The 17,290-nt window shown below is 32.4% G+C and overlaps 1 protein-coding gene across 1 annotated transcript in view; it reads right to left on the minus strand.

Annotated features, from left to right (window-relative positions):
• Positions 1-17,290, minus strand: part of LRRIQ1 (leucine rich repeats and IQ motif containing 1) — a 198,602-nt gene that overhangs the window by 95,983 nt on the left and 85,329 nt on the right. The window contains 5 exon segments of the mRNA XM_059404457.1: positions 1,102-1,184; positions 1,416-1,511; positions 2,032-2,153; positions 2,804-2,893; positions 13,200-13,319. Of these exon segments, the coding sequence (XP_059260440.1) occupies positions 1,102-1,184; positions 1,416-1,511; positions 2,032-2,153; positions 2,804-2,893; positions 13,200-13,319 (511 nt within the window).

Here is a 17,290-nt window from a genome sequence, read left to right on the forward strand (position 1 = left end):
AATTTATCAATAAAGTGCTATGTCAAAAAATATCAGCTATTTCTTGGAAACCAGTGGTATTTTGGTTATCTTTATTTTTGTTTTTTAAAAAATATATATATACATTTTTAAAATTCTATGGATTAATGATTAAAATAATAAGTGATAAAATTAATAAAGAAAAATTAATCTTCTGAAAGCTTCTTTGAATAATTATATAAGCTAGAACTATAAGATAGATTCTCTGTTTTTCTCAGGACTAATGGTACTTTTATGAAAACATTTTACTGATGTTAAAATCATTGTAAATTAAGAAGCTGTTGAACAAGAAAAACTCAAAACAGCTTTTAAAAAGAGGTCACATTACTTATATTAAACCTATGAGTCCATGAGTAAATATAAAGTTACAAGTAAATGCTAAGTTACATACAACATGCAAATAATTTTAAGTAGTTTTAATCATAGATATAAAGTCATAATGGCCAGCTATTTTATGCCCTGAGACTATAAGCTACTCTGCTATTAAGTAACGATACTAAAATGATTAGAGGTACCCAAAGAAGCAAATGATTTGGAGAATCAAATGGGATAGAAAAAAGGATACTTCTGAACATTTCCCAAGTTCAGCATAATCCTGAAGATATACATTGTATTTCTTTCACAAAGTGAAGCGGTGAAGCCCTCACAGCTAATATTCATGAAGCTAACAAGTTTATAGAAATAATTTATCAAACAATCAAGCAATTTAAAAACACAGAAAGGAATAAGCACATGAAGCACTCTTTAGAATCAACATTTGTCAAAGTGAACCAATTTAGAAATAAATTACACCATAATTCTCAGTGCACAATAGACAGAATTATCAATAACAAAATAAATAAGAAATAGGGGGAAGTGAAGATAAGCATTTAAGTGCATAACAAATCATTTAATGTAATAACATAATTCTTGTTAAGTTTCCTTAAGTTTTCAGAATTATTACCTTAGATATACTCATATCTGTGAATTTTATTTCTGTTCTTATTAAATATTATTAAATATGACTTGGGAAATAATATTTTAAAAGAATTTATCTTCAATATCAGACACAAAATTATTATTCAAAGAGCATTCATCACCCACCTAATTTTTTCTTTAATTTCTTTGACTTCATCTTCTGTGCTCTCTTCAACATTTGCTGAGCAGTAGCAATATCTTTAAAGCCCCTATTAAAAGATTAAATTTAATAAAGGCAAAACAAATATCCATACCATATTAATATATCTACATGCATATAAACATACATATCTGAACTATATAGGTTCCCATTTAAGAATCTGTAACATGCATACAGTTTCTTAAAAACTAATAATTCATAAAGTCTTGAAAAATAACTGCCCTGAACACTTAAAAGTCTCTCAATTTCTTCATATGTTAGTGTAAAATAGACCACATACCATTCTTTTGAAATTTTTTCTTCTTTTTCAGTTTTTAGCAAACTCTTTCTGCTGGTCTTTGATTCAGGAGTCCAGGATAAAGTCCTATTTTGTGATCTGGCAATAGAAAAAAACTATACTAACTGAATCAACACAAGTATATCAGCACTTTTTAAAACTACAAGCTGTTTATGTTGTCTCAAACTTGGAAATAAAATCCATTTAACTTACAGAAAAACTTTATCTTGAAAAGTAATAAAAGTCTGCCATTAATTTAAAATGTTTACATTTCAATTACTTGAAGCATATTTCAATCCTTTTGTCGAAAGAAATGCGGCACTGGAATTTTTATTCTATTTCTTATCTCTACCTATATAGTAGTATTTAAAAGTTCACTTGTTTACAACCATTAATGACATTATTTCACTGACACTTTTGTTGTTGCTTTAAGGAAGCTACCTCACACATTTTTTTTTTTTACTGAAAACCCCATAAAATGATTACCGTTTTAACGTTAAATGCCCTTCCATCTTCTATACAAGCAAATTTGTACCTACTTTTCATTATTTTTCTACTTATGTAATAATTGTAATACCCTCCTCATGGGTTAATCCTCTAAAAGAGCAATGTAGCTTACCTGCTATTAAACTGTGCATGTTCTGATGAAAACAAATCTTCTTTCTCATTACATAGCCATGCTTGAGCTGGATGACTTCGTAAATTCAGTGAAGTATCATCATATTTTAAGGTTCCAGAAAACTTATCAGGAGAGTAATGTATATTAAGTATAAAATAAATTGAAAAATTCCAGCACTTATATATTACTTTACATGCATATTATTGAGCAGTCTCCCAAGGAAAACACATATAAAAATTGAAAATTATAATAAATTTATGTAATACACATAAAAATGTACTTTATTGTAGTGGTGGGGGATATGATTTTTGGTATTGTTTGCATATACAGAATGATTAATTGCAAAGATCTTAAAAAATATCAGAAAACAAAAACTTCAAAGATTATCAAATAAATAACAGATACTGCAGTCCATTGACCTCTGACTGAGAATCTTCAGCTGTTGCCCTCTTAATGCATATTTTTGTATTTTTAAAGTGCTGTCAACTAGTGATTTTAGTCTATTGCCAAATATGCAGCTGAAGTATATCATTTTTTTTTTTGCTACTGTGAAATAAAGTGTTGAAAGAAATCCAAAATAAAGAAAAAAATAGGAGCAAATGAAAGAAAAGCTATATGAAAAATTACATCTGGGGATGAGGAGGAAGTCAGAGGCTTCTAAAAGTAATTGTGTTTTTCAAGTCAATAAATTGCATTATTAATCACTACAGCACAGCATAACCTTAAAAACGAGAAAAGATGGAGCACTTAAGAGTTTTCCATGACATGTTACCTTTGGCCAGTGCAGCTGGTTTGGGACAAGCAGTGTTTGTGAAGGAAAGCGGGTGGAATCTAAAGTTAACCATTCTTCCTCTAAGGCAGCCTGCACAAATAATAAACAATGTACATAATTCAGTTGCATCATGTTTACAAAGAGCCTTTTAAATTGTCTTTTATACGACAAATGTTAAGAGAATATGTCGGAGTTTTTATTTACAGGAAAATATGCTACTTGCTACTGTGGGATGTTATACACCTGTTTAATGCAAACATTGTAAAAAAATAAAAGACTTCTCAACCCTAAGTGGGATAAAGTGAGAATGTGAGTACTCAAGTGTTCCAAAAAATAAGAGGTGCAGATTGTTCAATGTATTTAACTATTTGATAACCATGATTCTGAGCCAACTCCGGATGTAACTGAGGGAAATAATCTTTAATTTCTTTATAATGCAAATTTTAATATTTTCCACCAAACCTCACTATTGAGAATTTATGGTATTTTAACACATTAGTATCAATTTTTCCATAAATACTGTCTATATGATAGCTTTTACTTAATTTCTTCAAAAATTTCACAGATTTTCTGAATAGGTGGAAAAATAAATTTTGTGGCAACATAAAAATCATGGATCCTAATATTAAAGTCTCTAAATCAAGTCTGTGAATGATAAAAAATGTAAATTTAAACTTTGAAATGATACTTTTATAAGTCCCTTCACTTTTTACTCTTAAAATATCTTTATTCCATCTATGTAATTTATTTTATCTTTTGACAGAAGACCTATACTAAGTATGCTATTGCTACAGCATTTAGGATATAATTATCTAAATTTTGTTGCCTGTATTAGTTAATATGGTTTAAAATAAACTTGGTTCTATGAAGTTTTTTGAATCTTTACAAAAAAGATCAGAATGCCCATGAACTTGCTTTTTTTTTTTAAGTTCTAAAAACATCAGACATTTGTCACTTTTATTTTTAAAGATTTTTAAATTTTATTTATTTAGATTGTATTTATTTATGAGAGAGAGAGAGAAATCATGAGCATGAGCCAGAGAGGGACCGAGAGAGAGGGGAAGGAGACTCCCACTGAGCAAGGAACCCTATGTGGAGCTTGATCCCAGAACCTTGGGATCATGACCTGAGCCAAAAGCAGATGTTTAACAGACTGAGCTACCCAGGTGCCACTTTTTTAAATACTTATTTATTTATTTATTTATTTATTTTAGAGAGAGGGAGAGGGACAGGGAATCTCAAGCTGACTCCATGCTGAGCAGGAGCACTACATGGGGCTCAATCTCATGACCCTGAGATCATAACCTGAGCCAAAACCAAGAGTTGGTCACTTAACTGACTGCGCCTCCCAGATGCCCCAATAGTCAAACATTTATGATTTAAAAACTAGAATGATTATATTCTGAGGAGAACTAAATGTTATTTTCCATTTATACAATTTTCAGTGTTTCTTGACTATGCAGTTGTTTGACAAGTACAATGTCCAATTTTTTCCAGGCAGACATTATTAACATACATATCACAGTTATATATATTTTAAGAATAAATATATGGTTTAAACTGTGCTATTTGGTGCAAACAGGATCCAAAGCTCCGATTTTTTAATTCTTTATTTTATGTGGCAAATAAAGAAAAATCCAGTTCAATCCCAGGAAAGATTAAGGCCCATGGCATAACAATGATCATCAAACTCATATTCTTACTCTGATGAAAACTATTAAAGTGAAGAGAGAATGTGAAAATGTGGAGACAATACAATGAAAGGCAATGTGGCAGAGGATTCTGGGAAAATGGTGGAGTAGGAAGAACAGGAACCCTGTCTCCCAACCTAGAAAATGATTGCACTTGCAGAATCCATCTGATGTAACTATTTTGGAACTCTGGAATCTATTGATGGCTTATAACTTCCAGGGAAAAACTTGGATGGTAAATTGGGGTTAATTTTAGTCAATTTCAGCTTTTGGCACAGCTGCCAGCTCTACCCTCTGGCCCTGAGTTAAGCAGCTATTCAGGAGTAGCCTGCACATAGCTTGTACAGCCAGGGTGGATAAGAAGGACTCTGTCCTCCAAATATGATGATCCGTGCACTAATCACTGATTACTTCCGATACAGAGGTGCAAAGACGTACGTGTCCTTGTACTTCCCATCTTGTTGCAAGCTCCTGCCCTGCCAGCTAAGTGATCTCCAGGGGTTTTAATGGGCTGGTGTCCTTCCCTTACCCCTTCACTTTTTTTTTTCTCTTTTTCATCTTTTGGGAGTGAGATATCTAAGACTAGGATGCTATTTTTTTTTTTTTTTTAAGGCAAGAACGGGGTACCTGGGTGGCTCAGTCATTAAGCATCTGCCTTTCAGCTCAGGTCATGATCCCACGGTTCTGGGATCGAGCCCCACATTGGGCTCCCTGCTTGGTGAGAAGCCTGCTTCTCCCTCTGCCACTTCCCCTGCTTGTGTTCTTGTTCTCGCTGTGTCTCTCTCTGTCAAATAAATAAATAAAATCTCAAAAAAAAATTAAAAAAAGACTAGAATATTCAAAAGCATCTGCATATATGTGGGAAATTAGATTGTCTACAAACATATATAGGGGAAGGCACAGGCTCAGAAAAGACCTGAAGAGACCTTAAGTTTATATAAAACTCAGGCTGATACTCAGCACAGAGACAGACTACAATAATATAGAAACAAACATAATAAAAGCAAAAACAAAATCCCAGCAAACCCTGGGGAAGATAATCAAATTTCTAGAGTCACCATAATCATTACATTCAATATCCAATTGTAAATTTTTAAAAAGTCACAAATCTCTCAAAGAAATAGAAGTTTATGGCACACTCAAAGGAAAAATAAATAAATCAACCAAAACTATCCTTAAATAAAGATCTCATGGCAGATTTACCAGACAAAGATCTTTAAATAATTGTTTTAAAGATATTTAAAGAACTAAAAGGAGGGAAAATGATTGATGTATAAACAAAACAAATATCAATTAAGAGACAGAAAATCTACAGAGAAATCAAGAAGAAATTTTGGAGTTCTTTAGTGCAGTAGCTGAAATGAAATATACCCTAGTGGGATTCACTAGAGATATGTCTCTGAGTAGGCAGATAAAAAATTAGTGAGCTTGAAGATAGAACAATATAATTATCCGGTTTGAGGAATAGAAAAAAAAAAAAGATTAAAGAAAAGTGAATAGAACCTATGGGACCTGTGAGATACCATCAAGCAGACCAACATATATACCATGGAAGTCATAGAAGGAACAGAGAAAGAAAGAAGCAGAGTGCATATTTGAAGAAATAATGACCCAAATTTTCCCAAATTCAGTTGACAGACCTGAATATAAACATCCAAGCAACTCAAAGAACTTGAAATACAATGAACTCAGAACCCACACTGAGACACATAATCAAACTTTTTTTTTTAATATAATTTTTTTATTTTTTATAAACATATATTTTTATCCCCAGGGGTACAGGTCTGTGAATCACCAGGTTTACACACTTCACAGCACTCACCAAAGCACATACCCTCCCCAATTCTTTCTAATACTTCCTGATAACTTTTGGAGCATCTTAGGATCCTTACAGTTTGAAAATTTGGCCCATTATTAATCTCAAATCTCACTTTCTAAACCTTCTCTTCTGGGGTCCTGTATGGCTCAGTTGGTTAAGTGTCTGACTTCAACTCAGGTCATGATCTCAGAGTCCTGGGATTGAGCCCCATATGGGACTCTGTGCTCAGCGGAGAGTCTATAGATTCTCCTTCCCTTTCTGTCTGTCCCACCGTTCGCTTGTGCTCTCTCTCGCTCTCAAATATATATATATATATGAAAAATCATGTATATATATATATATATACATACATGATTTTTCATTGAAGATGGAAGTATATATGGTATACTTCCATCTTCAATGAAAAATCATGGTGGCTCATATTCTTGGAGACTGTTATACTCCATGCATACCTACTAAATTGATATCTAAAAGTGCAGAAAACACTGAAAATAGTTTTTCTTGGCTTTTAATGCAAGGTTTTTCATCAAACAAAATATCACTTAAGTTTTTTTCTTTGCCTGTAATTTAGGTTGCATTTGTTTACTTTGCCATAATGTACTGGAATATGTAACACTCTGTGAAGTTAATTTGAGATCAGGATCAAACATGAACTCCAGAACTGAAAGTTGTCCAGCTGGACACAGTTGTCGCCTCAAAAATTATTCCTGAAAACTTACTGAATTTTACTTTGGTCTGAGAAAAAAAAATCCAAATTTGTTGTGGTTTTCTATATTTATATTATATTAGCTTTTCTCATCTTCTCTAGGTTTAGGGACTCTTAAGAGGACTTGTAATGTTTAAATTTAAAGATAACTATTTTTTTTATATATTGTCTTCTACGTAGTATACTTTAAGTAACAGAGAAAATAAACCTTGTTAAATTAAGTCAACAATTAAAAGTATTATCTAAAATTACCTTAAAGTTTAAAAGGTACAAAATAAAAGTGCAACTGTAGATCACTATGCCACATTAGATTTAACATATCTATTATTTAGATATTTATTTGTTATTGCATATACTTTATGGCAAGGTGGCAAAAATCTCCCCTAAAGGAAATTGAAACCTAAGTTTATTAAAACTTCTGCTAAAATAATTCTTTTAAAAAGGTTATTCACCTTGAACTGTGAACTCAAAGCCCACAAAAATGCTTTATTCATAGCTGCTTCCAAGGTTTATTATGAGTAATATATAATAGTTGCTTAATGCCAGGAGACAATACTCCATGGGTCTCAATTTCTGCATGTCTTGTTACAACTCTCTTTCCAGACTATCTTTTCAAGGATCTTTATATAGCTAACACCCTGGGAAGACAGAGATAGTGTTTTCCCCCATGTTGGAGGGCACTATGCTTACCCAGGACTCATGTAGCATGAGTCACATTGATTCAATTGATAGGGTTTGGACATTGTTCACAGTGGAGGAAAATGCTAAAGTTATTTTGTGAGTAGGACCTTTTAGGCTAGTTCAATGTACTGTTGTTGTTGCTTCTATATCTAAATTGTAAAGTAGAAACTGATGTATTACATGTTTCACTTTTCTACCCCATAAGTGCCAGAGAGGCTTATCCCAAAGGGGAAGACTTGCAGGTAGAGAAGTGTTGGTGTGAAAAACTCCTGTAATTTGATACTAGTTGGATGATCAATGGGTCAGGATTTAGTCTGAGTACCTCAACCTTGTGATGTTTTAAAATGTGAACACAAAATCATGTAATAAATTTTCCTTAAGGTGTTTTCCAAGTCCATGTAGAATATGTGTAGGAGAGATACCTAGAATCAAAGGACAATAAGAACACCTGGAGTGTTATAAAGCTAAGAAGAAACTTTATCAGTCACTCAATCCTGTGGATAAAGGGATTACAATTGAGGGATAAACAAGGTGAGGATAACCTGGTATATGTGCCACTTTTAGATGAGAAACCATTTTAGCTCAGCCTATAAGAGGAAAAAACAGCATAAAGCTTGAACTAATAAAGCTTGAAAATAAGCCTCAAAAGAATGTCTGCTCATATGCTATCTACCAATAAGATTAATTAAAATTCAATACTTTTTAGAGAAAGAAAACATCTTGCAGGGTCTTTTCACTTTTTCCATATATTTTTGATACTTCATCAAAGGTTAAATGCTGAAAAAGAGAACTGACTGACTCGAAATGCAAGAAACATGCAGTCAATAGGAATAAACCTACACATGATCCAGGTATTGCAATTAACTGAGAAAGCTTTGAAAATATCATATGTGGTATGTTCAAGAAAATATAGGAAGTGATAGAAAACTTCAAGATAACTGGAATTTATAATAAATAATCAAGTAAAAATTCTGGAACTAAAAAATAGAATAACTAAAATTAAGAATTCAAAATATGGGCTAAAAATAATTAGGTAACATAAGAGAGATGGTTATTAAACTACAAGATGTGTCAGTAGGAAACAACCATATTAAAAGACAAAAGAAGAAAAAGGAACAATTCAAAAGAGAGTCTAAAAGACACATGTGAAATGGTGAGCAATTCTAACGTACACAATTTTGGAACCACTTTACATCAAAGAAGAGAAATAATGAAAAAGATTAAATTTTTGAAATAACTGGCTAAGAAATTTCTAAAACTGATGAAAGACATAAGCCACATATTCAAGAAGCCAATATAAGCAGAGCAAATACAAATAAAATTATACCTTTACAGAAAAACACAGGAAATGAACCTTAAAAGTAGGCAGGGGAATGAGGGTGGGATGGTAGTTTTAGAGAAGAAAAAGCAAAACTTTTTACTGACTTTTCATCAGAGTCCATGAAAGTCAGAAGCTAATGAAAAAGCATCTTTAAACACCAAAATCTTACCTAGAATTCTATACCTAGAGAAGATATCCTCCAAAATTTAAAGTAGGAGAAATGTTCAAGCAATAAAAAAGACTCAACCTGAAGTTAAATAATTACTAAAGAAAATCCTCAGGGAAAAGAAAATGAATCCAGATGGAAGCATGTAATGTAGGGAGAAAAAAGTACATGGAAAAACAACCACAACCTAACAAGCTAATGAAGGGGGAAAAAGAAAAAACAAACAAAAAACTTAATCCATGCACAGAAGGCAATAAAAAACTAAAAGGGAATATAGAACACATGAACAAACAAAAAACAAATACAAAGATGGCATTTATAAACCTAATTATACTCTTATTAAACTAAATTAAAATAGTCTGAATATATTAATGAAAAAATGTCAGAATATAAAAATAAGCAAATCCAATTATATGCTCTTATAAGAGTCACACTTTAAATATAAAACAGAGAAATGTTAAATGGGAATGTTTATAAAAACATATACTACTATAAAATTACTAGCCAAAAGAAGGCTATAGGTATGAAAATATTGGAGGAAGTAGCATTTAGTTAAAGAGGAAAACTATATGAAAGAAGGGAATTTTATTATGATGAAAGGCTCAATGACACAATGTCTTAACTATATGTCTTAACTATACAAAATACGTATGACCTAATAATGTAGCCTCAAAGTACAAAGCAAAATTTGACAGACTAAAAGCTCATTTAGAAAAACCCACAATCATAGTAAGAGATTCCTGCATTTTTCTGTCAATAACTGATAGAATTCCTCCCCCCCAAACACTAAGTATTAAGAAGATTTTTAAAAACAATAAACCTGAAGTATCTGAGATTTCAATAATAAAATACATATATATTCCTTTCAAGTGCACATGGAACATTTCTCCAAATAGATTATATGCTGAGACACACTTTTTTTTTTTTAATCTCACATCAAACTCTTCCAGAAAACAGAAACAGGGGAAATACTTCCCAATCAAATGTATAAGGCTAACATAACCTTGACACCAAAATCTAGATTAGGAGTTTTATAAAAAAGAAAATTTACACATCCAACTTCTCTAATATAAATGCTAATCCTGGGCGCCTGGGTGGCTCAGTGGGTTAAGCCGCTGCCTTCGGCTCAGGTCATGATCTCAGGGTCCTGGGATCGAGGCCCGCATCAGGCTCTCTGCTCAGCAGGGAGCCTGCTTCCCTCTCTCTCTCTCTCTGCCTGCCTCTCCATCTACTTGTGATTTCTCTCTGTCAAATAAATAAATAAAATCTTTAAAAAAAATAAAATAAAAAAAATAAATGCTAATCCTAAACAAGTATTAGTAAATCAAATTCAAAGATATGTAAAAAAGATAATACATTATAGCTAAGTTGGTTTATTTGAATATGAGATTTAGTGTTTGGAAAATCAATGTTATATTCATAAAAGTATTTGATAAAATCCAACTCATTTATAAAATCATCATCATCATCATCATATTAATATCTTGGAATGGTAAAAATGTGTTAAGGAAAGTAACTTCCTGAATCAAATATAGAGTTACTATAAGAAACCTATATTAAAACATCTATTTAGTGAAAGCTTATTTATTGAAAGCTTTCTCTCACAGACAAGAAGCTAGAAAATGATGTCTACTATCATCACTACTCCATACTTTACTGGAAATAATAAGGCAAGAAAAACAAAAGGCATAAGAATTGGAAAAAAAGAAAATTATAATTATTTTCAGATGACATGATTGCATATACAAAATACAAAATCCCTGAGAGATAACCTACTAAAATTAATAAATGATTTCAGCAAAGTGGCTGAATATAAGGTCAACATACAAAAAGAAATACAATATTAGAAAACATAAAATATCTAGAAATAAATCTAACCAAAAATGTACAAGACCACTATGAAGAAAACTACAGAGCATTGTGGACAGAAATTTTAAATGGTTTACATAAGTGATAGGACAGTCTGTGTTCATGGATTTAAAAAAAATAATAGTCTAAAAACATTAGTTCTTCCAAATTGATTTATACATTCACTTGACCCAAGGGAACATGACCCCTTCTTCACACTATACACATAAAAATCAATTCTAGATGCACCCAGACTTAAATGCTGAAAGTTAATAAGGTTTCTAGAATATCTTAATGATCTAAGAGTAAGAAAAGATTTCTCATATGTCACAATTAAAATTTTTATTTGTAATTTGAAAACGTTCTGTTCATTAAAATTATCCATAAAGACACTGAAAAGGTAAGCTCCAGAGGTTAGACAGGATATTTTCAAGGAAAAACAGGGTAGTATTCATAATATATAAAGAAGTTCTACAAATCAACAAGAAAAAAAGATGTACAACCCAATGGAAAAATATGCCAACCCTTGATCATATCACAAAAGTGGCTAAATGGTCAATAAGCATGCTAAAAGGTATTCAACTATTAATTATGACAGAAATGTAAATTAAAATAATAAGATAACACCACAAACTTACTGAAATGTAAGAAAAAGACATGAAAGTACATTGGTGTACATAGAGCTTCCTCTGAAACCCTCATATTCTGCTGATAGGACTATAACCTGATACATTCACTTTGAAATAACATTAGGCATTATCAACTAAACATAGGTAAATGTTAAGGCTCAGAAATTCTCTTCCTAAAAGAAGTATGAATATGCACACCAAAAGACATGCATAAAAATGTTCATAACATTTGGTCATAAAAGGCAATACTAGAATAATTCAATAAAAAATATCTTCCAAGTAGTATATACTTTTAAAAAGTGGTAAATTTAAGGGGAACCTGGGTAACTCTGTGGGTTAAAGCCTCTGCCTTTGGCTCAGGCCATGACTCTAGGGTCCTGGGATCAAGTCCCACATCAGGTTCTCTGCTCAGTAGCGAGCCTGCTTCCCCCCACCTCCCTGCCTGCCTCTCTGCCTACTTGTGATCTCTGTCTGTCAAATAAATAAATAAAATCTTTTAAAAAAGTGATATATTCAAATAATAGATAAAAAGTGGTACTGACAAAAGAGTGGTATATTTACACTCAATAACACAGATAAATCTCACAGAATATTATTACACGAAAGAAGAGTACATGCTATATGATTCCACTTACAGCAAGTTCAGAATTAGGGAAAACTACTCTATGATGGAGGTATGAATACTAGAGAGGCATGAGGAAGGCTGGGGGTGTTCATATGTTCTATATCTTCATCTGAGTGGTGTTTATGTGGGTGTACCTGTCTAGAGAAGAGGGGAGTAAAACCAGAATGTGAAAGGCAAGTGCTTTATACAATAAAATCGAGCTCAATTTGGTTGGAACATATAGAAGCCACAGGAAAGAAGTGGCATAGATGTCTGGAGAGTGTGCTACCTTACTATGGAATACTTAAATAGCAATTTAGAGAGGATACTCTCATTTCCTAGGCAACAAAGAACTACAAAATGCTGTTAAGCAGGACATGAATTAAGCTCAGAGTTATATTTAGTGAAGGATAACTGATAAAACATGGCATAAATCTGGTCAAAGAACATACAGAAACTCTTGTAAATAATCTATGACTACGTTCTGCACACATCTGTAGAGTACAAAAAGAAGATACTAAGAAATTAGAAGCATACTTTTTCAAAGGTTATTTTTTAAAAATCTGTAACATAGTGTTAAGAAGATAAAAATCTTAGAAGCTGGGCGCCTGGGTGGCTCAGTGGGTTAAGCCGCTGCCTTCGGCTCAGGTCATGATCTCAGGGTCCTGGGATCGAGTCCCGCATTGGGCTCTCTGCTCAGCAGGGAGCCTGCTTCCTCCTCTCTCTCTCTCTGCCTGCCTCTCTGTCTACTTGTGATCTCTCTCTGTCAAATAAATAAATAAAATCTTTAAAAAAATAAATAAATAAAAATAAAAATAAAAAAAAAATAAATAAATAAATAAAAAAAAAAATCTTAGAAGCTGAGTTAGCTCCAAAGTAGTATGCTAAAAAAAATTAAAACCAATATTTATATTTTGTAGTTGGTACTTACTTCATCAAACGTAAAATCCTCTAAGTTTATTTCTTCATATTCTTCTTCAGATTCTTCATTCTTAATAGCCTCTAAAGCTGTTGTCAGTTTCTTTCTCAAAAGAAAGCCCTTCCAAACTGCCTAAACAAAAATTTAAAGCATGTTATACAAGGTTATAGATCAAACTACAAACCAGATTCTCTGTGTTATCCCATTAGGAAGATAAAACATCTAAGACCTTAGTTTAATGGCTCAATAATCTGTTTTTTGAACTTTATGTGACACTTAAAACTGTAAGATAAATTAAACAACTGCATGTGTCTAAAGTTCTGAATCTCAGGAGACTTTCCTTGTGGTAAGCAGAAAAGAATCTCTAAAACTCCCTCAAATGCACATGTAGGTCAACCAATCAATTATCTGACAATTCCACCAGGACCCATTCTAAACTAAGAAGAAAGAGATACAAATGAAAAAACAATTTTTCTAATTTTCAAATAATTAGGTATAAAATAAATGAACACACATTTAGGAAAATTTCAACATATACAAATGGCATTATTAGAAAGGTACTATCCTGGCCCATAACTATTAACTAATTTCATTTTAAAATAAACTAAGCACGTAATAATAGAATTAAATCCATTTAGGTTTCTCAAAAATATTGGAGTAGAGAAGCTTTTCTAACTATATCTCCAAGAACACAGGAACTTTTAAAGAATAATTGTATGAGGGAGTGAGTTCCAGGATACATTAACTTTAAAAAAAACAAGATAGAATTAAGTGTGTTTTGCATGCTACCATTTATCTATAAATTACTGTATATAGATACATAATAAACAAATACATTATATGAACATATACTTAAATATATATGTATATCTGTTTGCTAATATTTAAAAAGTAAAAGTGTAATTTGTAAAATTAATTTTAAAAATTAACTATAGAGGTAGAAAATAGAAGACTCAGCTACAGAAGCCAGACTTCTCTGGATATACCTTTCTTAGATTTGACTTTGGAAATGTGCACATGCTTAAGATAATCATAAAATAAACATGAAATAAAAAGAAATTCCTGAAGAAATAGAAAAAATATGTTTCATGCTATGCACACACATAATTTTTCTAAAGTAACTTGAAAATAGATTTATTTGACTATCTTCCTAGTGAAATATACTCAAAAGAAAAACTTCATTACAAAAGATACCTTCAAAATGTTTTCATATTCATATTGTTGGTAATACTATTGGTATTGTTATTACAGAAAATATATATATTAAGAAGTAGAATATGTAAGACAATAGCCAGATCATATATAACAATAGCAGTCACTCACAATCTCTATAGCAATCAACCTAGAAAGCTAAACCACAACCTTGGCAACAATGAGCTAAGAATGGTCAAGCCTTGGTTAATCAATGACTGTCAGCCTCCCTATTTTTGTCCCTACTTCTAATTCAGGACCGATCAGAGATACAGATATACTTCCCAACCAATCACAGAATACGCCCCACTTCTGGCTGCCTGCTTTCTACCTTCCCCATACCAAAAACCTCTAATTAGACCATATCTGGAGACCTCTCTTTCCACTCTAAAGATCTCCTGCTCCCCTCCCTGCCTTTGAGCTTTAGGCAAGTGATGGTGGCTGACTCCCTTGCCACAGCACTCTCTGAATAAATAACCTAATTTGTTTTATCTCCTCATTTGTACGGTCCTTGTTTACTTCCACTATGTATGCACATGTAAACACAGGCACGGACACACAGAGACACACACGTACACACAGAAGGTGAAGTGAAAAGGAGGGGCAAAATAAGAACAATTACGTTAACGTCGTTCATTGGAACCAGGACTTTCCGTAGAAGAAAAGAAATGTAAATATAAATCAAATAAATAAAAGTCTTATCATCCTAAATTTAACTTTCAAATATCATCATGAACTCATGGCACATTTTTTTTCTTAAAAATATGTATTTGTGGGGTGACTGGGTGGCTCAGTGGGTTAAAGCCTCTGCCTTCAGCTCAGGTCATGATCCCAGGGTCCTGGGATCCAGCCCCGCATCGGGCTCTCTGCTCATGGGTGAGCCTGCTTCCTCCTCTTTCTCTGCCTGCCTCTCTGCCTACTTGTGATCTCTGTCTGTCAAATAAATGAATAAAATCTTTTAAAAAATATGTATTTGTAAGCTCATCACTACAATGAAAAAATTTTAAAAACAATGACTCTACCAGTCATTTACCATACCAACAACATTCCTAAAATCCTAATGCATTCCTAAAACCCAGACTGGTCTCTAAATATTCCCACTAAAGGAATCAAAGATCTTCAGAGCAAAGACTGGGCTCAGGTTTGAGGCAAAAATATATACAAAATGAACCTGAAACATCATGGCACATTAAAAAGCAAGAGAAATTTTAAAAATGAATGAATAGTGTCACAAAAGCTTAACTTGAAGCTAACTTGGCCAAACGGGACAATTTGAACATCAGTAAGAATGAAACTACAATGGAATTTAATACATCATATAATACATTATGACCATATTATGGTGACCCCTGGAGGATGCTAGGAAACCTCATTAATCTAAAAATTGGTAAAATGGCATTAAGCATTTAACCTACCTTTCTAGTATGAGCTGTACCTCAAGGTAACTAAATAGTCTGTTAAACTAAGTTGCTCTTTACTGACATATTTTAGTTAATAAATGAAGAAATTATATGTAGAGTATCACTATTTTACAAACTGTTAATACAAGAATCGATCTAGGCAATGATTATCAATGGTCACTAGTATTCCGAAAAGAGAGGCGACTAGACATTATGTTACCTCCTCACTGTAATACATACCACCACTTACGAGATATTCTTGACAAAAAGCCAAAACCAAATCATATGAAATTTTAGAATCTAATGTCAGCTTAAAGAAAACAAGGGAACAAGAAATACGTAAGTGACACCATGGGAAAGCATCTGGCAAAATCCAGAAAGTAGAAAACTATAGAACAGATATCTGGTTTCCTTAATAAATAAATTGCAAGGAAAAAAGAAAGACGTTACTATATAATTAAAAGACTTGACATTTAAACTGAAGGCAAGGTAATGACCTTATTTATATTTTGATCAAGAAAGATCTATGAACAAATATTTATAAAAGAGAGAAATTTGAATATTGATATTTGGTGATAATGAAAAATAATTTTTAATCTCTAGGTTGATAATATAGTTATACTTAAAACAATAGGTCTTACAGAAATTCATACTGAAATATTTATAAAAGAAGTGATATCTGGGATTTATTTCAAATAATCTGGTGATGAGTGGGGAGAGGCGGGTTGGTAATGAAGAGTTGGTTATAGAAGATAACAAGGTGATGTGCAGACCTCGGGAAAAGAGGGTCTAAAGGGAACTCTCTAATCAGGCCTTCAACAAAGATTGGCTCCCTATAGTTCACAATGGATCCAGCACAACTCCTCAGGCATAGGACTTCTACAAAGCTCTAGAATGCAATACACAGTGTGTGTCATTCTAGTGTGACCCATATAGATACTTCCCTCCTAAATCTGCAATAGAGTCAAGAATTAAAGTTCTAGTCATCTCTATTCAGTTTATGAGAAATAATGGTAATATATAATATGTTCAAATTCTTCTTCTAGTTTGTTTCTGTCGAGGTTTCAACTTTTCACCAGTAATCCATCTACAATTAATTCATCTTTCTCCTACATTCAAATTAATTCCCTGGCTAGGCAATTCTACCTCTATTAGACATATCTGACATCTTTTTTTTCCTCCAACTATCAACTCCCACATCCAGAACATACCATATATCTGTTCCCTGTTAAAATCCTTCACATATCTCCAGCCATGTTCGTTCTATATTTTCCAGTTGTTATGGTAGTCCAGTTTCACTGTAACTTCTTATTATTCCAATAATATAAAATTCTAGGTTCTTTTATTTCCACTATCCTTCATACCTAGAATTCCATTCTTACATATTTACAATGAACCCTAACTATGTTTCAAGGTGTATCCTATATCCTTTATATTAGTTGGGGCAAGCTAAGTATGATAACAAAAATATCCTAAAATGTATAACAACTCAAAAAACAATAGCTTATTTCT

The sequence above is a fragment of the Mustela nigripes genome, chromosome 6 (genome assembly GCF_022355385.1).
Source record: "Mustela nigripes isolate SB6536 chromosome 6, MUSNIG.SB6536, whole genome shotgun sequence".
Lineage (NCBI taxonomy): Eukaryota > Metazoa > Chordata > Mammalia > Carnivora > Mustelidae > Mustela > Mustela nigripes.